Source organism: Plectropomus leopardus, chromosome 11, assembly GCF_026936395.1.
Source record: "Plectropomus leopardus strain MGB_pleo_1.0 chromosome 11, ASM2693639v1, whole genome shotgun sequence".
Taxonomy (NCBI): Eukaryota; Metazoa; Chordata; class Actinopteri; order Perciformes; family Serranidae; genus Plectropomus; species Plectropomus leopardus.
This window is the reverse complement of record NC_142186.1, coordinates 387133-413254: the sequence shown is the minus strand read 5'-3', so window position 1 is coordinate 413254 and position 26122 is coordinate 387133. Positions and strand designations below refer to the sequence as shown.

The 26122-nt window shown below is 39.8% G+C and overlaps 1 protein-coding gene across 1 annotated transcript; it reads left to right on the top strand.

Moving 5' to 3' along the window:
- The first annotated feature begins 8551 nt into the window (after window positions 1–8551).
- On the top strand, window positions 8552–25427 carry pomgnt2 (protein O-linked mannose N-acetylglucosaminyltransferase 2 (beta 1,4-)). The gene is made up of 2 exons (XM_042490591.2): window positions 8552–8767; window positions 19038–25427. The coding sequence occupies exon 2, from the start codon at window positions 19123–19125 to the stop codon at window positions 20923–20925; it is 1803 nt and encodes a 600-aa protein (XP_042346525.1). The 5' UTR covers window positions 8552–8767; window positions 19038–19122; the 3' UTR covers window positions 20926–25427.
- The last annotated feature ends 695 nt before the right edge of the window (window positions 25428–26122 follow it).

Genomic DNA, 26122 nt, shown 5'->3' with positions numbered 1-26122 from the left:
AGGTGCTTCCGGTTATCTCACTCAGTTAGGAACCTTCCTAAGCAAAAAGAGGTATTCGACTGCAGCGACATCTCACATTTGTGTGTTTGTGTTCTCGTTTCAGTCTCACACAAAAGTGATTTGTTTCCTCAAAACAGTGCTACCTCAGCCTTTGCCCCTCAACTGATTGACTTCTGTGTTTCTGAGCTTAGTCTTACAGGTTTTGTATTGTATTTACAGAGGTTAACATTGACTAAAACATGAAATTAAAAAGTTTCAGTAAACCATGGTGCAAAACAAAAAGGATACAGGAGATGTATTCTATCATATGGTGTGGTCTTTTCTGGAAATATCTTTCAGAAGAATAGTGTTCACCCCCTCAGTCTGTTCAGAGATTTCGAGACGTGAGACCAAGGAGCACTGAGGCTGCTCTGGCAGCTTGTTGTTGACCAAAGCCTTATTGACATACTTTGCTATTTTTATCCTTCAGTTAGTCATCCTCTGCAGGTATTTGGGGTTTTAACTACAATGTGAAAGACAGGGACAGGGCTTAAGTGTGCAGCCCATGCCTTTAATATTCATGCCAACTTGAAAAAAATGCTTTCATTGTTGCTTTTCTTTTTCCAGACTCAAGATGGGAGTGTTGCCTTGGATTTGATGTGTCACCACACGCTGTAGATAGATAGATAGATAGATAGATAGATAGATAAAACTTTATTGATCCCACATTGGGGAAATTTGTGTGTTACTGCAGCCCAGATACAGATGACATAAGGAAAACAGCAATTTAAAAGAGATATAAATAAGAAGAGTAGCATTATATACAGCAATTTAAAAATAAAGATATCAAAGAAAAAAGACATAATATATACATCGTTAGCTGAAGATAATCTATAGGCAAGCATATACAGTATGCATTATGGGTGAAGGCTTGTGGAAATATGTAGATAATAAATAAGTATACATATGTATATGTACTATATATGAATGTATGTAATATAAATACTCTATGTGCGTGGGGGTGCACTGTGTGTGCGTAAAATAGGGACAGTGGAGGTAAAGTGTTCGAGTGGCTCAAGGTAAGTGGAGACAGTGGCAGTGAAGTGTCCAAGTGACTCATGACTTTATGATGCGTTATAGAGTCTAACTGCTGTTGGGATGAATGATCTGCGAAAGCACTCCTTCCTGCAGCGAGGGTGCTCAGCGCACTCACAGTCTCATGCAGAGGGTGGTGAGAGTTGTCCATGATGGATGTCGGCTTTGCCAACATCCTCCTCTCACCCACCACGACCACAGATTCCAGAGAACATCCCAGCACAGAGCAAAACCTCCGCACTAGTTTGTCGATCCTGTTTCTATCCCTGTCACTGCGTCCCCCCCAGCAGGCCACTGCATAGAAGAGGGCAGATGCTACAACGGAGTCATAGAATGTCTTTAACAGGGTCCTGCAGACTCCGAAGGACCTCAGTCTCCTCAGCAGGTGGAGTCGACTCTGGCCCTTCTCTTACAGGGCATCTGTGTTTGTAGTCCAATCCAGATTATTATTGAGGTGAACACCAAGGTACTTGTAAGAGTCCACTGTCTCTACCTCTTTTCCCTGGATTCTCACCGGTGTGACAGGGGGTGACTTCCTCCTGAAGTCTATGACCATCTCCTTTGTCTTGTTGGCATTGATTTGCAGGGCATAGATCTCACACCAGCCGACAAAGTCAGTGTATACACTGTTCTCAGAATCGCACTTTGCTTCTCCAGCAATGCTCAGGAGTTAGCTTGATAAAGGGAAATCTGTTGTGTGTTGAAAATATTTTTCCATTCTGGACCTAGTAAACAAAGTCCACTAGCAACTTCATTTTGCATACTGAACACACAATTAGCAACTAAACAGACAGACAGACAGACAGACACACAATGTTATTTACATTTCCTATAGCAGAGGCATTAGTGTAATTCACCGATGTCTGTACCTCCTTCACCTGTGGTCGATTGTTTCTGCATCAGCTGGGAAGTTGACATGTTGCACTGATGGCCTGGTTATGGTCTGGTGCATGCTGACTCAGTTATGTTCAGGAGCCAGCAACCTTAAATAACAAGAAAGACAATTTTGCCCCCAACATATTTAAGCCTTACATTGAGGGTAACACAGCTGATTCAATAAATCATTCAGTCAATATAGGGATGCACAGTATTGGATTTTTTGCCAATATCTGATATGCCGACTTATAACAACTCATTTGGCCGATAACTGATACCAATATCGATATGCACCTTTTCCTATTTTAATGATCATCAAGGCTCTTAAGAAGTGGGATTAACATTTTATTATGTATACTCTTATCATGATGGCTCACCAGTAGATGGAGACATTAAATGCAGTGCTTGTTAATGTATGTAATATTTGCTCACTGTGCATAATAAGAAAAAGCATGTTGGCTGATTCCACTAGTTAATTTTAAAATTGATATTGGGCGATAGCAATAATGTGCTAATATTATTGTGCATCCCCGAATCAATTTTTTTGTCACATGACATTATATAAAATACAAGTCAGTGAAATTTAATTTGGTACAGTTCCTTTAATTTGTGCTTTAAAATGAGTGTAATAATATATATGAGATTAGGATCCTTGTGTCCTGAAGGTTGAAGCTCTTGCTGAGCCTCTTAGTGCTACCTGGTGTAACCTGTACCTTCTTCCAGATCTTTACAAAGTGAAAAGGCAGTTATCCAGGTGGCTGGGATCTTTACCTCTGGCCTTATTTTTGAGATTTTACAGGTTTTAAAACATCTTGCAGAAGAACTACAGTTGAAAAATGTATCTGATGGCTAACACTGGCACATTTACAAAAATGTTCCTTCATGTGTGTTGTCCTTAAAATTAACATACATGAAGAATGGAAAGAAAAATTGATTGACCGAGCCTAAATGAGCCCATCAACCTTAATGATTGGTTTAAATGAACATTCCTTAATATATTTTACAATAAAGTGGCTGCCACCTTGTTTGGCACTTTAACTTTGCAGTGTTGGTGATGAAAGCAAACTAATTTGTACAAGTACTAGTGTCTGTCTCTCTCTCTCGCTCTCTCTCTCTCTCTCTCTCTCTCTCTCTCTCTCTCTATATATATATATATATATATATATATATGTATATATACTGTATATACTAAGCATAAAAAGTAAGGAAAATTGCATTTGTGGGATGATCATTTCCTTGTTGTAATCTGCCAAATCTTCTTGCCAATGCCAAACAGCTTTTCGTTGCTGTTTATTGACTCTTGTTTTGAAAGGTTCCACAGGTGCTGACAATCAGATGCCTGATTGGCACCTGATTGTCAGAACCTGTGAGCATGGGCTCTGCTACTGTGGTCAGTTGGTGTCTGCTTCAAGAATCATGTCAGAGTGACCAACACAACCATGTTGACTAACTTCCTTATTATGCTTTGTTTATATAGAAATGCAACAAACATTTTAGTTGATGAAATATTAAAACTGGGCAGCATGGTGGCGTCGTGGTTAGCCTCACAGCAAGAGGGTCTCTGGTTTGAAACCCGGTTGGAATGGGGTTCGGTCCGTGGATGGGGGCCCTTCTGTGCGAAGTTTGCATGTTCTCCCTGTGACCGCGTGGGTTTTCTCCAGGGTCTCCGGCTTCCTCCCATAGTCCAAAGACATGCAGCTCAGGTTTATTGGTGACTCTTAATTGCCCTTAGATTTGACTGTGAGCGTGAAAGGTTGTCTGTCTATATGTGTCAGCCCTGCGATAGTCTGGCGACCTGTCCAGGGTGGACCCCGCCTTCTGCCCGATGACAGCTGGGATTGGCTCCAGCCCCCCTGCGACCTTTACGAGGACAAGCGGTTATGGAAAATGAATGAAATGTTAAAACTTTTTTTTTTCAATTCTGTGTATAAGCTGCACATTTTTACAATTACAGAATGTAAGGATCACTTAAGGCCAACAACAATGATAAGTGAAAAGTAAAATGTTGAAAAAATAACTTGTCATTCATTTCCATGTAACATTTTGTCATTGCCACAGGAAGCCACAGTCTGCCCACCACTAGTCATGCTGAGTCATGGAAAAACAACTGAACTTGTGTTTATGATATCATACTGCATCTACTCTCTGCCCCTCCAGTGGTTCTGTTTCACGAGTGGGGAAGTCGTCCTCTGACTTTTGTGTGTCCATGAGCTTTAAGTTGTAACATGGAAATAACATGTAGGCTACAAAGAAGATGCGTTGTATTTTAATGCTTAGAGCGTTTAAACAACATGTTAGTAACCAACTGAAGCTTTATACATAATACATTAATCTCTGCTCTAATGATACCATAAAGTAATAAAATACACAAAAACTCTTGATTATGAGACAGACACAAATAAATTCAATCCATACTTTGTTGCCCACTCGACTGGAGCTCAACTCTGTTAAACTCTCTCCATTCATCTTTTTAACTATTTCCTCCTTGTTTGTGTTTGTCTTGTTGTTATTTCAGTGTTTCCCTCTAATCAATTTCTGTCTTTTTCCCACCTGTCTACTGCTTCTTCAAAATAAAAGCACTTCTGTGTTACAGCAGGAAATGAATAAATAAAAGCAACATAAAACCAGTCAAAAGAAAGCAAATTTAACTGCTGAACACAGAGGTCATTACATCAACTTTACGAGTTGTTCCCACCTGAGGGAGAATTCTTCCAGTTGTGAACTCATTTTATTAATTATTCTGACACCACATGAATGCAAGGTTGAATGCTGGTGTGATCTATGCTGGCTGTGACACACACAGAAAGTTAGCTTAAGCAGCAGTGACTTGCATCAGAAGCTACAGCAAACATGACCTAAACTGATTTCACAATTGTTAAAACACTGAAAAGGAAACCAAAGGATGATTCAATCTGCCAGGTTGAAGATCACAGACGTAAATTCTGTACTGTTCTGTACTGTTAACAGGACAGATAATATGCTGCAGATGCAGTCAAATGCATGCTTTTCCAACCAGGAAATTGTATTATGGGTTCCTGAAAAGTCATGAAAAATTTTGATTTTTTGTCCATGAAAACATGAGGGAATCCTAAATAATAAAAAGAATAAAAGAAAAAATTTCACCTACTATGTACTGTAATTAAGTACTACGCTACTTTGAGGTACAGGTACTTGAGTATTTCACTCCACTGCCATTTTTCTTCAACTTCACCACTTTTCACTTGGAAATTATATTTCATACATTACAGACTGTTTTGCCTTACTGTATTCATTTGACTACTGTTGTTAATATTTCACTTATATTTCACATATTTTTTTTTCTCACTTTTTAATGTATAACATGCTACTGAGTATTGTAATACCACTGACAGGGGTCAAACATACATTTTGCTATAATGTACAAACATAGTCTAGGTACATGAAAACGTAAAGGAGTATTTAGACAGGTATTGCTACGTTAGCTTAAAAAAAGGATCACTATACACTTGTTTTACAACTAAATCAGATTTGCAGATTAACAGAACATTTTGTGTTAAAGTTGGAGATGCAGTCTCAGAAACTTTTGATTTTGCAAATGGTATTCCTCAAGGTAGTGCTATTAGCCCTATACTGTTTAACATCGTGATAAATGATATTTTTATGAATGTTGGTGGAGATACTGGGTCATCACTTTACGTAGATGATGGGGCTATATGGAAAAGAGTGAGAAATATCAAACATATAATTAATTGTATTCAGGAGGCTATTCTAAAGGTTGAAAGATGGTCATATGACGGGTTTAAAAATGTCAGTTTCAAAGTCCTGCTTTATGGTATTTACCAGGAAGAGAAAGATAGATACTGTGCACCTGGAATTATATGGGCAAAACTTAGAAAGGGTAAGTGAGTTCAAATACTTAGGATTGTGGTTTAATGAGAAATGTATATGGAGAAACAATATTACACAGGTTGAACAAAGTGTAAAAAGGTTTTGAACCTCATGAGATCAGTCTCTGGATGTGAGTGGGGAGCAGATAAACAATCTCTCCTGGACATCTATAGAGCTTTAATACAGTATAGATTATGGATGCATGGTATATGGTGCAGCAACAAAGAGTATTTTGGAAAAACTGAACAAAATACAATTCAGAGCTCTAAGACTCAGTATTGATGCAGTTAAAACAACTCCTACTAATGTGCTGCTGGTAGAAGCTAATGAGTTACGTTAAGATCTAAGTCGCTCCAAGTTGTCATTAGCTTATTGGGTTAAGTTACGGGGATCAGGAGAGGAACAGCCTGCAACCAAAGTGACACATGTTTGTTGGGAGCATTTACAGACATGTTAAGGCAAAGGTTTTAGATGACATATTAATGTGATGGCATAAGAATACAAATTGAATAGCTTTGAGTATGGACCATATGTTGCCTGGGGTAATGTTCCTCCATGGATGTTCCCAGAGCTCTGTGTGATCTTTCTGTTTATTGAGTTAAAGTGTAAATGGATTAAATAGAATTTACATAATATTTGTGACTGAATATTTGGGAAATAAATATTACAACTTCATTCCAATATTTACTAATGGATCTAAAGAGCCAGAAAGTGGATGTGTGGGAACAGAGTGTTTTTTCCAGAGTTTTATATCACCTTATGTAAAAGGATTGATAATGAATTATCTGTGTTTACAGCAGAACTCACTGCTATAATAATAGGAGTGCAGTGGATCGAGGAGGTAAGACCAGAAAGAGTTGCCATTTGTTCAGACTCAGCTTCAGCTCTTAAAAGTTTGAATTCAAAAGAAACAACTAGAAAAGATTTACAGATGGAAATTCATATGATAATTATGAGACTTCAAAGACTTGGAATTAATATGCAGTTTTGTTGGGTTCCGGCTCATATTGGTTGCGATCCACCATTAAATTTAGAGAAGAAGAAGAACAGATTTGCAGGCCACAACGGGCCAGATCCCAAGCCTCATATTTTTCATTTCCTCGCTCCTTGATGCTCGCTTGGACAGGAAGTCGATCTTGATGCACCATCTTAAAGGACGCACCAAAGCGCTTATTTGTGCCAAGGGTCGAGAATCAAGGAGGGACCTCTGAGAAGCGATGAGCGAGGACACTCGAGAGCAGTCTTTACGGAAGTCTTTTGTCGGTTGACACGCCCCCAGCAGTTATTGACTGACAGTTTACAGATCAAAGACTACACTCAAGTTTATCACTCCCTGGTTTGATATTTCATTTATCTCCTGATTCACTATCCAAAAAAACAGAACAAAAAAGGGCCAAAAACAACTATCTTCATTTGTTTTCATTAATGATTGGCTCCATCGATCTGAGAGTCTGTCTGTCATAAAACCCTTTATTCTCATTTATATTCAGTCACACATGAGGCTGATCATCCCTGATCATCGGGATCAACATTCTGGGTTATTAAATAAAAATAAAGGGTAATAAAGGGTTCTGCGACTCTAAACGGAACTTGGTACAGTATGAATACAGTGTGCAGGTTATGTGCTGGTGTTTGTTAAAAAGAGAAACTCTGTTGCTGTGTCACTGACAGGCCGAACTCTATCTGTATTATTAGGCTATTATTTATCTGTTAGTGTAGATGTGACATCAATGCTATCAAAAGTCTCTGCAGCTGTTAAAGGCCACTGACAGCTGATCAAGTTGTGGTCAGATGCAGTGCTGCTCGCGCGCCAATAGGCGCTGTGCATATGGCACCTGTACCGGAGGGCGCACCATAACAGCCCAATATCATCATCATCAACCGTAATCTCAAGTATTGCATCAAGTCTCTCAGTGAAGGCCCTCTCAGACACAACACTGTCGCTGGTTCAGTGAACACAGCAGCTGCAGCACTAGCTCCATTTTTGGTTAATATCATAGTTATTTGGGCCTATACAGTCTGTTGCCTCAGAGCAACGTTTTTTTTGTCACTTAAGCTCATTGAAACATACCTGCGTTCATCAGTGAGACAGAAACATCAGTGGTTGTTGTCATCAGTGAAGTACTCTGTCAGAATCTGTCACAGTATAATCATATGATGACGTCATTAACGACCTGGCAGCAGGTGATGCAGTTTCTCTGCAGAGCAGCTGCTGAAAATGCCTGTTCTATAGTTCAGCTTTAGTCGAACACATATGCAGAGTTTGTAAAGTTTTGTGGCTTTTCCTCTTTTCTATGTGAGCATCACATCATGCTTAGTGCACCTACAACGACCAGCAGCAGCCCAATCAGCTGATCAACTGCTGCCATCATCAGAAACGGGTGTTGCTTCACGTGAGGCTTCAAAGGAAACGTCATCTCCTGTCTCTTAAAACCGTCTGTGCTCGTTTCCTCTCTTCTTTCGTGGTTTCCTTGCGTCTCTCCATGCATCCCTGATGGGCGGAGCTTAGACCCAAGGAATAGGCGCAAGTGAGGGAAGCATGGATGCAATTTCAGGATTTGGGATAATGCTTGGCATCCAGTCCGATCCAGCCCAGGCCACACAAGCCACACACAACGTCATAGTTAGAGTTATCGCGAGATGTGAGCGCGGGATTTCCCAGGGTGGTAGGTGGAGCTGTTTCCGTCTGTCCGTCTGTCCGCCTGTGGTCCGTGTGTCTGTCCGTGCTCCGCGCTCTGTCCCCGCCTCTCTGACACACGGCTAATGGGTGGCTAGCTTGTCAACAACAGCAGAGGCACCGCCAGTGTATCGGTCAGTGAAATGACCGATGCCGCCGGTGTTTTTACTCATCGTGTCAGTGTCCGCCTCTGACGGGATTCTTATTTTCATTTCCACGAGCGTTCCATTACGTGTAGCACTCTGAGGAGCTAACGTTTTGCCGAGAACTGAGGTATGAATGACCGGATCTTTGTGTCACTACATGTGTGTTAGCCGGACTGTCACGCGCCTCCGTCTCTGCACACTGTGTTGTCACTAACGAGCGTGTCCAGCTGTTTTCTCGAGAGAAAGAAGCTTCCAGCATATGAAGAGGCTATGTGAATGTGTGACTGTATGAATGAAAGAATATTTGATTACAGTGCAGCTAGGAAGAACCCTTGTTCACAGTGTCCATATTTATATTTCGAATGTACATAATATATAATTTCATAATCTAATGTTTAGTTACACGTTTTGACACACCACAAAACTATGTTGCAATGTGTTTTGGTGCTTTAGGTGTTAAAGGGAGTTCAGATTTTTTGAAGTGTGGCTGTATTGAGTACTGATTCACAAACAGTAGATGTCAGTCAGCACACCTCCAGTTTGGAAAAGCAGGCTGGAGTCCAACATGGAATCTCAGCAGTGTACTGCTGTGGAGAGGTCAGCAACTAAATAGCTTATATTTTAGCCACCTTAAAAAGTCCCGCCTAAAAAAAAATACATATTGATTTAAGTGTACACTTTATTGAGAGTATTTTCTGTGCTTCATTGTAATGTCAGACAGCGATTTCCAACAGGAAAATCAAAGGTCAAGGATTCTTTGTTGTCATTCCAGTCATGCAGTACATGAAAAGAATAAAATTAAGTACTCAGGTTTTGGTGATAATTAAATAAAAACGTTATAATACATAAAACACTGGGTTATCTAATAAGTTAAAAAATAAATCAAAATAATAACATCACATCAATAAAGCTGTTATATTGTTTTTTTCAAAGGCAGACTCCATGGAGAAAAACAGTGATTTAACATCTTTGAACAAAGACGCTGCTGGTGTGCTGCTGCCTCCATCACTTAGTTAGATTTTGTTATTGTGTGACTTTGGTATTTTTGAGGGTTAGCTTGAATTCACCAAAGTCACACAATAACACAAAATAACCCACTGATTTAAGCAGCAGGGGGGTATTTCAGAAAGCAGGTTATGTGAAAACTCTGATTATGTCAACCCTGAGATGAGGGAAACTCTGTGTTATCCGTTCCAGAAAGAGAGTTAAATCAAACTCTGAGTCAATCACCATGGTAACTGACTATGTGAACGTAACCCACTCGCTGGCAGGTTTTCTATAAGAAACACAGAGTTTCTACCTGTCTCCTCCGACCTGAAGCCATCAGACATGGATTGTCTGAATTTTTGCAATCCGATAGATATTGCAGAAGAATTATTACGCAGTGCCTTATGTTGGGAGAGGATTTTCAGATCTCGATGGATGTGCTCTCATTTCCCGATGAATATTTGTTATAATGGCAGTTTTTCATTACAATCAATCATTTATCTTAATAGCATTCTGCGGCTGTACATATCCAATCTCAGACACCGTGGACGTGCGCTTACATAAGAGCACATTTTGTGTATCGTGCTCCGTTTTTATAATTAGTATTTCATTGTATTTTCATATACACATCACCACATTTTAGTATACAAACCAGTGACTCCAATAGGTATAAAATAAATAAAAAATTATTTTTAAAAAAGGAAATATAAAATGAATATATTAAAAATAATAAAGTAAAACAAAACTCCAGTAATAAATAAAATTTAAAAAGCATCCAACAAGCTAACATACCAACATGAAATAAAAGTAATAAAACAAAATCAGTAATCAGATATCAGTTAGCTAAATAAAAATACCATCCCCACATATGCACCATAATCAAATACACAATCATCATATAATTCTTAGTCCCATGAAGAAAGTAACTATTATGTTCACAGTGTCTGCTTTACATCAGTATATCAAATGTTAATTTACTTAGTGAGATATTAGGAGAGAGGACATATAAAACAGCATTCTGTTGGGGGTTTAAATGACTACATGTTGAAATAGCCATTGAATGAATATTTACTTTGTTTAACATCAAATATGAGTAAAACCAAAGTGAGGTCGGCCTACAATCTTGGCTTAGCAAAATATGCCATACCTTTATGAATGATGTTTTTATATTTTAATTTTCAGTTGCTTCCATGTGCATTTCCCCCTGTGGGAGTGCACTTAAATGGAAATCAAAATTTATTCGATCCATCACTTTTTCAGATGAATGCCACAATTTTGATAAAGCGCGGTTAATGTTAAGTCAATGGACATGTGCATTCAAACTTACGTATTGACACGAGCAGCAATTTTCTACCATGCCGCTTTTCTCTCCTTAGCTGCTGCAACAGTTTTCTCTCTTAATATGGGCTTATATTTGCCATAGGCAGCATGAGGACCTCTAGTTCCAATGAAGTAAAGCAGCTTGGTTTCTTTTTCTCAGCGGTTGCCATGGTGAATCGAGGTATCAGGGCGCCATTGGCAATGGCTTTTTATTGAGGTCATGCACGCGCTGAACTCAAGTTGAACATACTCAGAGTTGATTAAACTAATTCAGATCAGCTGTTCTGGAACCGAATACTCAGAGTTTCCCATCTCGATGTAAATCAACCCAGAGTTCAGGGTTAGACTCATAGTTTGTAGAACTTCTTTTCTGGAATACCCCCAGTTTTTCTCTATGGAGTCTGGTGGCTTTGACAAGAGCATAAATGCAGGGCTTCCACAGTCATGTAAAACCTGTGAAAGTCATGGAATTTCACAATCACATTTCCAGGCCTTGAAAAGTCATGGAATTAGATAAATTATTGGAAGTTCTGGGAAAGTTATTGCTGCGTGTAATGAAGTTGTAACAGTAATCTTCTTTGTGGATTATCAAAGGTCCTTAAAAAGTCATTGAAAAGTTTTTAAATTTTGTCTATGAAAATATGTGGGAACCCTGTGGATGGGGGAACTGAAGCCGTTGTGGGCTCCCCTGTCAAAACGGGCAGTCTGACATGAAGTTAAAGCTGTGAAAAAACTCTCAGTGAAGTTTACATTTAAACTGAAATTGATCTTTTTAGGTGGGACTTTTTTAATGTTGCTAAAAGACGTTTTGGTGCTGAGTGCCATTCACAGCAGTACAATGCTGCACTTCCATGTCAGACTCCAGCCTGCTTCTCCTTACTGAAGGTGTGCTGACTGACATTCACTCTAAGGAACACACAGGTTATGGATAAATACCCCATACAGCCCCACTTCAAAAACTCCAAGGTATCCTTTTAAAGCTGATCTCTTGTCAGTAGTCATTTGAGGTGAAGGTACAAGGTAACTTTATTGTCATTTTTCTTAAAAAAGAAATTAAATTTAAGGTGATCCTAAACCCTGCTACATCTTTTGGCATCAAAGGAGGAGTTGAGGAGTCTTATAGCCTGAGAAAGAAGCTGCTCTGTAGTCTGGTGGTTCTGCAGTGGATACTTCTGTATCTTTTCTAGATGTCAGCAGGGTTAACAGACTGTGGCTGGGGTGGCTGCTGTCTTTCAGTATCCTTTGGGCTCTGTGCAGACACCTCACTTCACCGAGGTCACTGATGCTCTGTAGATGGGAACCAGTGATGTTTTGGGCAGTTTAAATCACCTGCTGTGGAGCCTTCCTGTCCTGGGCTGTGCACAAATCATGCCAGTTGATGATGTTTCCAGTCAGAATGCTTTCTACTACTCCTCTGTAGAAGTTAGCCAGGATCTTGCTATGGAATTCAGCCTTCCTAAGTTTCCTAAATTTTCTTTCTAAAATCAACAATCAGCTCCTTGGTTTTGCTGACATTGAGCAGTAGGTTGTTGTCTGTGCACCACTGTGCAAGATTGTTGATTTCCTCCTGGTACTCTCATTGTTGTTAAAATTTCACGCATTTGATGAGAGTACATGCCTGAACACATCTGCAGTGGAGTTTTGAATCACAGCCATAATGCCACTTAGTGGTCAGAGGAAGTTACTTTTTTTACACTTTGATGTTTCCCCAGGTTAGAGCAGGTTAACCCCAGCGACCTCATATTCAGTCATATTACTGCAAAGACTTTCATGATACAGTGAAAAAATACGTTTGTGATTTCATCACATGCTGTTGCCATGGTAACACACTATTTGCCATAAAATAGAAAGCACTTTATGAGGGGCAAGGCATGCACGAAAACACATCAAATTTTTTTAGATCCATCAGAAATCCTAAAATGTGATATCTGATATGATTTTTTCAAATTGATGTACCAAAATGGCTCTCCAGCACCCCCCTACAAAAATTTCAGAGCAATAAAACTTGGGAAATATGTGTACAAGACCAAGACCTACAAAAAAGCCTTGGAGCCATGCCCTAAACCCAACAGGAAGGGCATTTTGATTTCAATTTTCAGATTTTTTGTAATTCTAGCCTCAGTTCTAAAACCATCTTGTCCTACAGATTTCATCTGATCGACTTCACATCCAGACCATAGTGATCCCTAAAGTTTTTGATTTTTGATTTCATCAAGTGCTGTTGACGTTCTGCCGCATTCTTTGCCATAAAACAGGAAGTTGTGTTTGAGGGGCTAAAGATGCTTAAAAACTCACGAAACGTTGCATACACTAAATAGACCTATAATGTGTTATTTAATATTATTCTTTTTACTGTGATGTGCCAAAATGTGCTCTGTAGCGCCACCTACTAATTTTCAATGAAGCAGCCCCCGCGAACCGTTTAACCTAGAGCTACAAAATGTGTAAATGCCCAAGAGCTACAAAAAAGCCTCTTGGAGCCATGCCCTAAACCCAACAGAAAGTCCACCAATTTTCATTTCATTTAAAATTTTGGGCAATTTTTTGCCATTTCTGCTAGAGCCCAACTGATTGTTCAGTGTACCTATATTATCACCTGATATAAGCCTTATACAGACAAAATGGAGCAAATCAGCCTTGGCTCATATTTTTTACCATATGCGCTGATAGGTAAGCTCTGCTCACAGACCATATAATGCAGCAGTGTTTTAGAAATAGTTGCCTTCTATAGTTGTCCAGCAGATAGAGCGCTTACTCCATTGTTGACCTTTCTCTCTGCACTGTAAAATCAGCAGATTAGAACAACTACAGCCTCCTTCAATAACACAGGCTGTCTGCTTGTTTTTTCACACCTCTGGCACAGAGAAAAAGAGTCAGAGAGAGACAGAGTCAGAGTGCGCTCCTACTCCATCGTTATACTACTCTCAGCACTCAAGGACATTGTGACAGAGAGCCTTGCAGAATAGTGGACGATGGTGCAGTCAGTCAGAGAGTTTTAACGGTAAGCAACATTGAAATACATACTGTTATGTAAAAAAACAATGGCCTCATCTTTCTGCAAACAAACAAGATGATCTAAGGTTCCAGGGTACAGGAGGAAAACACTACCAACCAGCTGACTTTATTGTATTTAGCAATTTTCCAGACCCTCTTAGCAGCATTATATTTAAGCAGCAATGAAAGACACATTTAGGGACTTAGATTATCAGGAAATAGGACAAATATACCGTCATTTTTTCCCATGTTTGTTGCTGTGAGTTAGCTCACAACAGTGTTGTAGGTGGCAGATCACAATACACACACGCACCTGCTAAAGTGACTTAGGTCATCTCCAGCCTTATCACTACATGGAGGAAGTAGTAATTCACTGCTGCACGCAGTATTGCCCTTTTTCAGAGAGATGAGAGATCTCATCAGTCAGAGTCCAGCAAGTAGCTCCGGCATGCGCAGAGGTGCGAGGGCCCGTTCATCGCTGCTTGCAGCTTTAAATTAATTTATTTTCTCTTTTTGCCTCATTTGCTGAATGAGGTTGAAATGCATATGGAAATATAGGTGGAAAAGGAAAAAAGAGAAAATAATACATAAATAAATGCATAAATAATTACACAAAAAAATAAATAGATACATTTAAAAATTAATAAATAAATATGTAAAATAAACTGGGAAATTAAATAAATAAAATAATACATAAATAAATAAGCAAATAAATATAAAAATGAATAAATTGGTAAATAAAATGGAAAATGAATAGGGAAACAATTAAATATTGGCATTTTGGGCATATTCATTTATTTATTGACACATTTATTTATTTTTTTATTTATTTTTGATTTGGGCAGTTGTAGTCCTCCATACCTCTGCACAGATCTTCACAGACACATGGTTAAGGAGCTGACAGGTCCTCCAGTGGTCACTATGGCTGCACTTTAGGCTCAATACAGTGTACACACAGTGTAAAATAACATGCCACTCGGTGTTTGCTCTGTACCTTTAATTCAAGTGGGCTGGACTTTGATCCAGCCCAGTGTAGGCTTTCAGTAAATTCATTTATTAGTCAGTGGCTAGAAAATAATTGTAGGTGGGACCTAGACACAACATGAAGGTGCTTTCCAGCTCTCCCACTCTCAAGGACAAACCAGCTTACAGTGCTTATTGAAGGCAAAATGAGCAGCTTATTACTTGGACGTGAGCAAACCAACAGAATACAACACAAAACACACCTCATTCCACTAACTTGCCTAAAAACAAAAGTCAAACAAAAGACAGGTCTCTTACCTAAATTCCTAACTGAAAATGGGAAAATGTTCAATAGAAGAAAAACGGTTACTCACTTTAAGTGCTCGATTATATACAATGACTACAATAAACCAAAAATAGTATTTACATAAGCTACGAACCCAGAATCAGCATTAAACACAAAATAAGGCCAAAAGGCACTGATGGATTACCAAATCACAAAGTACAGAATTGTAGAAAAAACACTTTCTCTACCTGGCTCTGTTGAGAGTGGAGAAAGCAGGGAAGGCGGAGCTGTTGGTTTTCTCATCTTAAAAAGCCCTCCAATCCCCAAGAAGCCAGTCCTGTAGCAGCCAGGCCCCTGGAACACCCAATGATGGCACTCCACCTGCAGCTCACCACAGGCACAGAAAAGACCAAGATGACCCCAGGGGTCATAACACAGCCTATTCTACAATATTTGAATAATTATTGAAATAATTTCTTTATCTGAAATGCCAGGAATTCTGTGTCTCAGCATCTGCTTCTCTTTCCTAATGTCACCAAATGAAGATCTTGTATCTATAGCTCACCTTGGTGTTCAGAAGCTTTTTTTTTTCACAGTTGCCTCACATTTTATTGACCAAACAGTTTACTGATAAATTGAGAAAATAGTAGATGAGGAAAATAATCCTCAGATGCAGCCTTAGTCCAGTATACAGATGAATTGCTGTGGTGCTGTGTGTTAACCCTTAAGCATGGGCACAGACACTGGCACACAGATACAATGTCAGTGATAGTAATACTATTACCAAACATTCATTTCCATTATATCTCCAGTTTTGTTATTGCATTTAAAATAGTGAAAGACAGAGTCCACTGGTATAGTTCAGAGATGCGCTGTATCTTTTAGGCAGCATTGAATGCACCTCACACAAACATCATGTATCCATAAAGACACAAGACTGTCGTTTCTACATTTTAATCGTGGGTGCTTAGTAAATGAGACTGTGCAAGGACAAACCTTGGCACTAATGCACTAATGTGTATTTGCTGAGTTTCATCAAAAAGAGTGACCCTTTTGCTCGTGACATTTTGTACTTTTTGGGATGTCAAAAATAGCCCAGGGACTTTGCTGTGCTCCTGCAGAACAGAGACAACCAGTGTTGCCAACTTGGCGACTTTGTCTCTATATCTAGTGACTGTCCAAACCCCCTTGATGACTTAATTTGTCAAAAGTGACCAGCGACAAATCTATAGCGACTTTTTTCTAGTGATCTGGGAAATAATTGTGTTGACGAAGCAAATCTCACTACTTGTTTTGAGAAAGCTTCTGCAAGAAGAATCTAACACATCCCGCTCCGCGGTTCACATTACAACCAAGCTAATGAGAGCCGAGTACAGCGAGAGACATAAAATGTGCCATTTTCTGAATAAAGATTTGGAATTCGGTATTTCTCCAGACATAAAATGAACGCGCGTAGGACCCGTGGGACTCTATCGCGTGAACGCGCATGTAACTCTTGGAGTCCCTGGCACAGCACAGGCTTTGCGCCAGCTGTAGTAATTGATATTTTTGAATCATAATTCATCATTTTTACCATTTTACAACACATCCATACGTTGTTGGCTGTAAAGCCTGTAATATGGACGTCTTACCGTGTCTGTATCAGAGTCTGCTGTCAGTATTCAAACTACTGGTTATCAGTGAGCAGCGCGGAGCACTAGTGACAGTTACCAAATGGTACTGAATGTAGTATTTACTTAAAGTTGAGCTGTGTAATAATACACGGGGCAATATTACAAGGCACCACCTATTATTATATTTTTGTGGGCACAACACATTTTGATTCTGTTAATTTAATTTCTCTGGTCATGATTACGATATGATTCCCTAATAGGTTGTATGTATATTTGTGTGTGTGTTTTGTTTGCTTCGAGCACTCAACTTGGGTAACTTGTGTGAGTGAGCCAGTGGGTTGGAATCAATGCTCGGGTACACTCGGCCGCACTCGGCCGCGTTCGGCTGTCGTTAATCCCTTCTATGCATGCTCTATGGGCCAGTAGATCCGGGTACTTTACACTTTTCTAAACCCAATGAAAGAGTTTTCTCTGTTTCGTGCACCACTGAGCAGCTCTCATAGTAATGAATGAAGCGCCGCCCCCACAGTTGTAACCAGATTTATAATATTTATAATAGATCCATGCTCATCACTCTCACAGCACTCATGCAGCCAGTCCGACCAGCAGCCTCGCAGTCCCAACCTGCAGCGGACTCTGAGAGCTGCCAGCCCTGCAAATGAATCACAGGTGTGCAGCTTATGATTTTGTATGGTTACAGCAGAGACATTACGTTTTTGTTTAAATATTCACTCTTTCTTAGTTTCACACCCCAAAATCCCTCACACAGTTCTCTCTGTCTCAGTCAGTCTCACTCACACACTCAGTCAGTTACTTGTCCCTCTCCTCCTCTGGACAAATATGAGCTACAAGATCACGTTTTGTTTTGCTCTGCATTCATTAGGTCACAAAAACAAACAAACAAAAATAAACAAACAAACAAACAAACAAACAAACAAAAAAACCCAAAATAACATTATAGTTATATGGCAACAAAAATAAGCTTGTAAATACACAGATAGTTAGTTTGTACAATACCTTGTCAGCATTTTCTATTACTTTTGCCTCTCTCAGAATTTCATATTATGCATGTTAGTTGATGATGTCATCTAGCGACTTTTGAGAGAGCCAATAGCGACTTCCCTTACAGAGGAGTTAGAAAGAGAAAGATCACAACTATGGAACACAAAAAGAAAAAGTGCAAATCGTGTAAGACAGAAACGGAATAGAATGAAATGAAACGAATTTAGGTAATGTGGAGCATTAGAAAAAAGCCAGAGCAGTAATAGAAGTTTAGTGAGTTCTGGAATACTGCTAACCCAAGAGAGAGAGAAACAGAAAACAAGTTTATCTCAGCTTGAGCCTGTGTGTTGTTCATGTCTGCCTTTATGAATTGATGTGTGTGTGTGTGTGTGTGTGTGTGTGTGTGTGTGTGTGTGTGTGTGTGTGTGTGTGTGCGCGTGTGCGTGTATGTGTGTGTGTGTGTGTGCATATGTGTGTGTTCACTCCTGTCTTGGTTTAGTTTGACCTTATTTAGTTCACTCGCTGCCTGAAGGCCAGTTTCAGAAAAGAAAAGAGTCGCTCTCTGAATTCCATATTAGCTGTCATCCTGAAGCACAGATAACCTCTTTCCCTCCTCTCAGCTGTGTGTTGGTGCATGTTGTTATTTGCATGCACCTCATGCATTTGGAAAAGTGAGGAATAGAAAAGCAAATCAAAATCATTAATTAATATGAAACCTTTGTTGTAAGCTAGCCCTCAGATGGGTGTTTAGCATGCGAGTTGTCTCGTGTTTGCAGGCAGCTGCTGGCTTTTGGCTGTTGGTTTGATTTAGAGTGTCTCAATGACTCACTTGTCTCTCAGTTTTCAGATAAGAAGAGTTGGGAGAAATACTCGTGTTCTTTTCTCTGTGCCTCCTTGCAGTGTAATTTGTCTTGACATATCCAGGGAGGGTAATGGGGTATTTATGGTTAGGAAAATGTCTCATTTGTAAACCAAGGTAAACAACCACTATTGCCAAAGGTGAGCGCTAAAACCTGCTGTCATGAATCACTGCATGGTATCTATTACTTAAAGAGCGCTGCAGTATTACAGGCTTGACTATTGATTTGGTAATTACGTCACTGCTCTTTTGTGTGCCCTGGTTTTAGGTTATTTTCATAAAGTTTGTTTTTAACATTATGTCCTCTCTTCTTTTCTCTTTTTTTCCCCTTACCTACCCTGTCCTATTGTCCTCCTCTTCTCTCTTTCCTTAGTCGTGGTGTGGTGGCGGATGTCTTTTTACTTCCCTCTGAGGTTGGAGGCCATTTGGAGTCGGGATTTGGGTCTGCAGCAGCAGTGATGCGGGCTTCAGTGGCAGGCTGCAGGATGAGCGTGGGAGCGCTTCTTAATGGACTACTGGTCTCTGTGGTGGCAGCTCTGCTTTGGAAGTATTCCAAGCTTAGTGAGCACGCTGCCCTGCTGGAGGAAGAGCTTCATATGACAAGGCAGTCCCAGGACCTCTCGCAGGCCCGCATCGACTACCATGTTGCCCTTCAGGCTCTTCAGGAACATGGCACCCGCATGGTCTGCACTGGCAAGATGCACACTGACCGCATCTGCCGTTTTGACTACCTCTGCTACTGCTCAGAGGCGGAGGAGTTTGTGTTCTTCCATTCCAATTCTTCTGTCATGTTGCCAAACCTTGGGTCGAGGCGCTTCCAACCTGCCCTGCTGGACTTGTCCTCAGTAGAAGATCACAACACTCAGTACTTCAACTTTTTAGAGCTCCCTGCTGCTGCTTTAAAGTTTATGCCTAAGCCTGTGTTCGTACCAGATGTGACACTGATCCTAAACCGGTTTAATCCAGACAACTTAATGCATGTATTCCATGATGACCTGATCCCAGCCTTCTACACTATGAAACAGTATTCAGACTTGGATGATGAGGCACGCTTGGTTTTTATGGAGGGCTGGGGTGAAGGCCCACACTTTGACCTGTACAGACTTCTCAGCAGCAAGCAGCCACTGCTCAAAGATCAGCTTAGGAACTTTGGCAAGCTCATGTGTTTTACAAAATCTTACGTTGGCTTGTCCAAGATGACCACCTGGTACCAGTATGGTTTTGTTCAACCACAAGGGCCCAAAGCCAACATGTTGGTCTCAGGAAATGAGATCCGGCAGTTTGCCAGGGCTCTGATGGAGAAAATGAACATCACAAGGGGGGAGGAGGTGGAGAGGAATAGAGGGAGTGCTGAAGATGAAAAAGAGAAAAGGGATGAATACATAGTTGTGTTTAGTCGTTCAACAACAAGACTTATACTGAATGAAGCAGAGTTAATCATGGTGTTGGCGCAGGAGTTCCAGATGAGAGTGGTCACAGTATCTTTAGAGGAACAGTCTTTCCCCAGTATTGTCCAGGTGATCAGCCGTGCTTCCATGTTAGTCAGTATGCATGGAGCTCAGCTTATCACCTCACTCTTCCTCCCCATAGGAGCTGTTGTGGTAGAGCTGTTCCCCTTTGCTGTGAACCCAGAGCAGTACACCCCATATAAAACCCTTGCCACCCTTCCAGGCATGGACCTCCACTATGTCTCCTGGAGGAACACTAAGGAGGAGAACACAATTACCCACCCAGACAGACCCTGGGAACAAGGGGGCATTGCTCATCTGGAGAAGGAGGAGCAAGAGCGAATTCTAGTGAGCAAAGATGTCCCCAGGCACTTGTGCTGCCGCAACCCAGAGTGGCTCTTCCGGATCTACCAGGACACTTTGGTGGACATCCCTTCCTTTTTGGAAGTCCTCAAAGAGGGCATGAGTACAAAGCCCAGCATGAAAAAGTTAAAGCCGGCAAGCACAGTCCACCCAGGCCGGGTCAGAGAACCCCAGTGTCAGACCTCAGTACAAACCACTAATGAGGCTAAACTCACTGTCTCTTGGCAGATCCCGTGGAATCTAAAATACCTGAAGGTGAGAGAGGTGAAGTATGAGGTGTGGATCCAAGAGCAGGGAGAGAACACCTACATGCCTTATATCCTTCCCCAGCAGAACTACACGTTTTCAGAGAACATTAAGCCCTTCACCACTTACCTGGTGTGGGTCAGGTGTATTTTCAACAAGAACCTCTTGGGCCCCTTTGCAGATGTTTTAATGTGCAAGACCTAGAACAAAACCTCATGGGTTATTTAGTTGTGCAGTTTTACACAGAGGTTGAGTCATGCTTGTTCCAGACAATCAAATTGGGACAATGGACTGTTCAATTACAGTTTGTTCATTGGGGATTGGCAAATGTGATATGGCATATCCCTACAATCCTAGAACAGGCAGCTGAACTCTTGCACAGCAGGTTTCTTTTTAGCCAGCACAGGCAACTTAGAGATTCAGGAAGAACTGTAAAAGACTTGAACCATAGGTTCAGAGCTCAATGGCAACAGCCGTTAATGAAAGGAAAGCATAGAATTCAGATCAGATCAGAAACAGATCTATTTATGTGCAAATAATATATAACATGTTTTCTTAGTATAAGTCAAAACACTGGTTCTGTACTTTTTACAGTATGCAATATAGCTTTTCTGTTGAGAGCAAGAAAGATTTTAGAATAGCAAGATTTTTAATGTTTTCTGACTTGTCCGATGTCTGCTGTGTGTGATACCTGTGTGGCTTAGTTTACCCTCCACCTGTATAATTACATACACCATAATCTGCAGAACCTAGCCAAAATCAGAGCAGCATTTTCTGTCATTCATGCCATACTACTTTCACATGTTTAAGAATGTTCTTGATTAATAAAACCATTTTAAAATGTTATTCAGAGATGTTGTGACAGACTAGTGTGAAGTAAGTAAGAGTTTTCGGAAATGCCACAGTAATTGTTTTTGACTCTGAACGTAAAGATATGTATAATTTCATTTTATGGAGCCTTTTGTGATATTATTTAATAGCATTATCTCTTAAATTGTTCTCCTACATGTTATAAATGTACAAACACGTTTTGTGTTTCAGCAGTGCCCAGCCACAAATAATTTGCATGCGTTTTACTGCATAAATAAATAAAAATTATCTAATTGGCACTAAATACAACTGTGATAATTATAGCAGTGTGCTGTTGGACAGCTGGATTTTACAGCATTTTCATTAAGATAACAAGGAATGTTACTGCCTTGTCTAAACCTAGGTTAATAGTAATTACATTCCCAGATATGTGTCTTGTATCTTTCCTCAAAATTCAAACTAAAATGTTGAATTTTAGTTTAAAACAACAGAAATCTAAAGCTGGCTCTTAAAGTTGTTTTTCATCACATTTTTTTTAAATAAAGTCCTGCTTATTGGTAGCTAGACTGCAAAGATGTTGATTTGTTAAGGCCCAGACACACAAATCTGACATCAGAGAACTAGTGACGACGAAAGCCCCCTTCTGCATTGCCTCACGTCACCGGTCTTGGCCAATACGTTGCACATGAACATACCAAACTGACAGCCAACCAGCAGTTACGTTCCGCATAAAAGCAGATACCCCTACATACCAGCAGACAGTGGTAGTCTGTAATTGTCATTCAAAAAGGGAAACAGGAAAAATGCTTGAGACTACTTAGCCAGTTAGCACATCAACAACACAATTCAATGTTGTTAGAACAAAGCATATTTACCAATAACACAAACCATTAGGGAACAACACACACATTTGCTAAAGAGCTTAATGGCAAGAAAACCTGACCTTATTGAACAAGTTTGTTTCAATCTCACTCAATTGACTGAATAAAAGCCAGCTAGCATCAACGAGGGTCAACGGTGCAGGGCACACCACATGGACGAGGGCTACGGATGCTCACTAATGGCTGACCATCAGCTTGGTGTGTCAGGGCCTTTAAACACTGGAATTGGAGGTCATAGTATGTGGCAGTGGAGCTGTAGCAAGAGATGGCTTATGGAAAGGCACAGTTTTAAGAAAGCACTGCCAACAACATATTGTGTATTATTGTGCCATTGTTATGACAACATTGTACTTTTTTGACCCAACACAGTATCTTCTAAACATGGCATTGCCCTCTTTGTCATGTTTGACTGCAGGACACTATGAGGTTCATTTCCTTTACTTGAGGTCTGGGGCTGTGTTCACAAACATTCTGAGAGTACTCTCAGAGAGCTCCTGACTCTGCCTAAAAAATTCTAGCAAGGAGTCCCAGCTTAGAAGTGATTTAGGAAAATTCTCATAGCAACTCTGAGCAAGGAAAGGACAGTGAGGAGGTGTGGTTGACCCTGTTGCTGGGAGTGATGCATTGTTTTAACAGATGTGATTGGTTGTCACAGGTGTGCTATTTTGTGAGCCTACAAAGTGTGGACACCCAGTGGAAACTGATTGAACTAAAACATAATATGAGACTGTGAAAGATCTGTTTTTTTGATCACATCACTCTGCACTGTAACATTTTCCCAGTTGCCGAATTTCTTAGTGTGATAACGTTATGTTCGGTGTTATATCGTTGTTGCATTGAATGGGACAAGTTAGCAAATCTCTAATGAGATCGTGCACAGACATTGTCCCTGCATCATTTTATCTGCAGAATTTCATTAACTCACTGTAACCCGTCATGTTCTCCTCAGCTTTAGAAACTCTAAAGCCTCTTAAAAGTCCTCCTCCCTACTCCTAACATTTTTTCACCTTAGGAGCTCTTGTAAGGGCTAAGATACTCTGTGTAAAACTTATATATTTACCAGGATCTGGTTTTAACTATAATGTGACATTCTTTGAAAAAGTCATAATTCAAAGACTTTCCTTAGAATTTTGTCACTAAGAGCAACACTTTGTGTAGGAAGCTCTATGAATACAGCCCCAGGATTTCAGAATTAACCATATATCACTTTTTTGTGCAGGATGTGATGGTTTCGATATGTATGCTTGTGTTGTATTGCTAAATTTGTATGTGCCCCTGTCCTGTCTCAGAGGAGACTTCATACTGTATGTGCTAAGTGAAATGACAGAGTGCACATTTCTGTTTTCTACATTAGCAAATAATTGGAGGTGGGTTTTTGTTTTTAGTAACAGTGATTGAATAAAGAAGCTTATTTATTACAATATCTGTTTTGTTTCAGTAGTTTCTGTCTGTAATAACATTTGAAAATGCTATGTGCAATATGGTAGGCAACTGGACTTGCTTGAGGCTTCAGTTCTTCATGAAGAAATAAAAGTAAAATGTAATGACCTGTGTCACAAAATGAGACTGGAGACTGGAAGCGCTGTACTTTGGTTTAAAGCTTTACATGTACATCACCTTAAAAACTGAGCATATTTTACACTTATAGGAAAAACAGGTCCTCTTCACAATGCCTCTCACAAATCTTTTTCCTCTGGAATCATTACTTGCCCTTTCTGCTGTGGGATGCCACTTTCTGCTCCTATCATGAAGTGGATCTCATTGCTGAGTGGAATGTAGTGGTGAACATGAAGCACCTAATCTGACAGATAGCTTGGCCTGATTGGAAATCAAAACTTAACTGCAGCTTTGAGAGCACTTTTTTGCACTTCCCCTTTAGTGATTGACCTATGATTTAACTTGCAAGAACTGGCCAGCGATTCACTGGAACTTTTAATTTTATTTTGCAGTGGTAAAGTTATGAAAATGTTTAGGGTAAATGTAGTGGAGTAAAAGTCAAAGTTGACATAAATATAAAAACTCAAATATAGGATACCCCCCAAACATACATAAATACTGCAACAAAGTATTGCTTGCGATGGCTGTAAGTCATCCCTGTTGCATTTTTTCAGCTGCAAATATGTTTTAGTGTTGTGATCACTTTTATTTCTTGTGATAGTGTTTTTGTGTTTGGTGGGAGATGTGAGTGCATCTCATTTCCATGGGGTGTCATGGAGAAGGGAGTGTCTGTGACAACCAATCACATCTATTGAAAGAATGCATCATACCTAGCAACAGGGTTAACCACTTCTTCTTCTTACTAAAGTAAAAGTTTCTGTCTCTCTCATACTCAGTTGATCTGTGATTTTTTGGGGACTCCTTGCAAGATTTTGTTTAGACTAATTTAGGAGTTCTCCTAGAGTATTCACAGAATGTTTGTTAATATGGTGTCATGTCTAGGAAATTATGTTGATTTGCCTTTTTTTGTGTCTATGTTGTCTCATGATTTCCTGTTTTATTTTGAAATTCTAACTCTCCTCTCGTTTCAGGTCACTTACTTCCTCCCTTTGTATGTTTCCCGCCAGTGTGATTGTCAGCCCGCCCCGATTGTCTCCACCTGTTCCCCCTTACCTTGTGAATATATAGTCAGCGTCTCCCTTTGTCCTGTGCCAGTTTGTCTTGTCAGTCAGAGAACCAGCGTCATTTCCATGCTCAAACTCTATGTCAAGTCACATTTTGTTTGTTGCTTGCTCCTGCTTATTGCTCAGGTCAAGTACCTTGTTTTGTTTCTTACTCTGTTGGTCTTTTGTTCTCTTTGCTAGTAGTTAATTCCTCGTCAGAGTGATTTTTTGTTGTAACTTTTGCCTCCTCGTCTGAGTGATTTTTTTTTTTTGTTGTTGTGATTTTTTTGCTGCCTCATCTGAGTGATTTTTTGTTGTTACTTTTTCCTGCCTCTTTAGAGTGATTTTGATTTTGCCTTCCTCTGTGAAAGACTTTTTCGTTGCCTTTTAATAAACTTATTTTTTGATACTTTGATCTCGTGTGTCGTACATTTGGGTTTAGCTCCAAGCTCGGTCTTGTCATATGGCTCTTGGAGTCTCGCCTACTTTTTCCATGTGACATGTGCAGCTCTAGCAAAAATAGATGGTAAAGTGGTGTTTTGATAGTTTTGTTGACCTATGTCAGGGGTCAGCAACCTTTACTATCAAAAGAGCCATTTCTGTCCCAAAACAAAAATCTGTCTGTCTGTTTCAAAAGAAAAGCCCTCTGACAGAGTTTCTGTTGACAGAATCCAAGCAGTTATTGACACAAGGCTTTTTACTGTAAAACATTTGCAAGACTGTGTTGTAAACAGGTACTCACTGACACTGGGGAATAGAACATGTTTACATTGAAAGAGACCAATATTATGCGAAAATATATTCAATTCAATACATAAAAAGTTCAAAAATACAATACACTCAATACAAATAATCAAAGGTTCAAAGATACAATATGCTAAATATAACAAGTACAACACATTAAAGAACAAGTACATATCACAAATCATCCAAAAACACTAATCAGAAAAAAATAACAATATAGAAAATTCAGAAAACACAATAGAAAAAAATGATTTGAAAAATTGTGAAAAATAGGAAAGTAATAAATTGTACTCTCTTAAACCTTTTTTGTAATTGGCTATATTTTTTTCACCAGATACCCCCCCCCCCCCTTTTTTTTCTAAGTAT

Excerpts from the sequence above, each read along its gene's own strand:
- pomgnt2 (XM_042490591.2), top strand. The coding sequence starts at position 19,123 with ATGCGGGCTTCAGTGGCAGGCTGCAGGATGAGCGTGGGAGCGCTTCTT.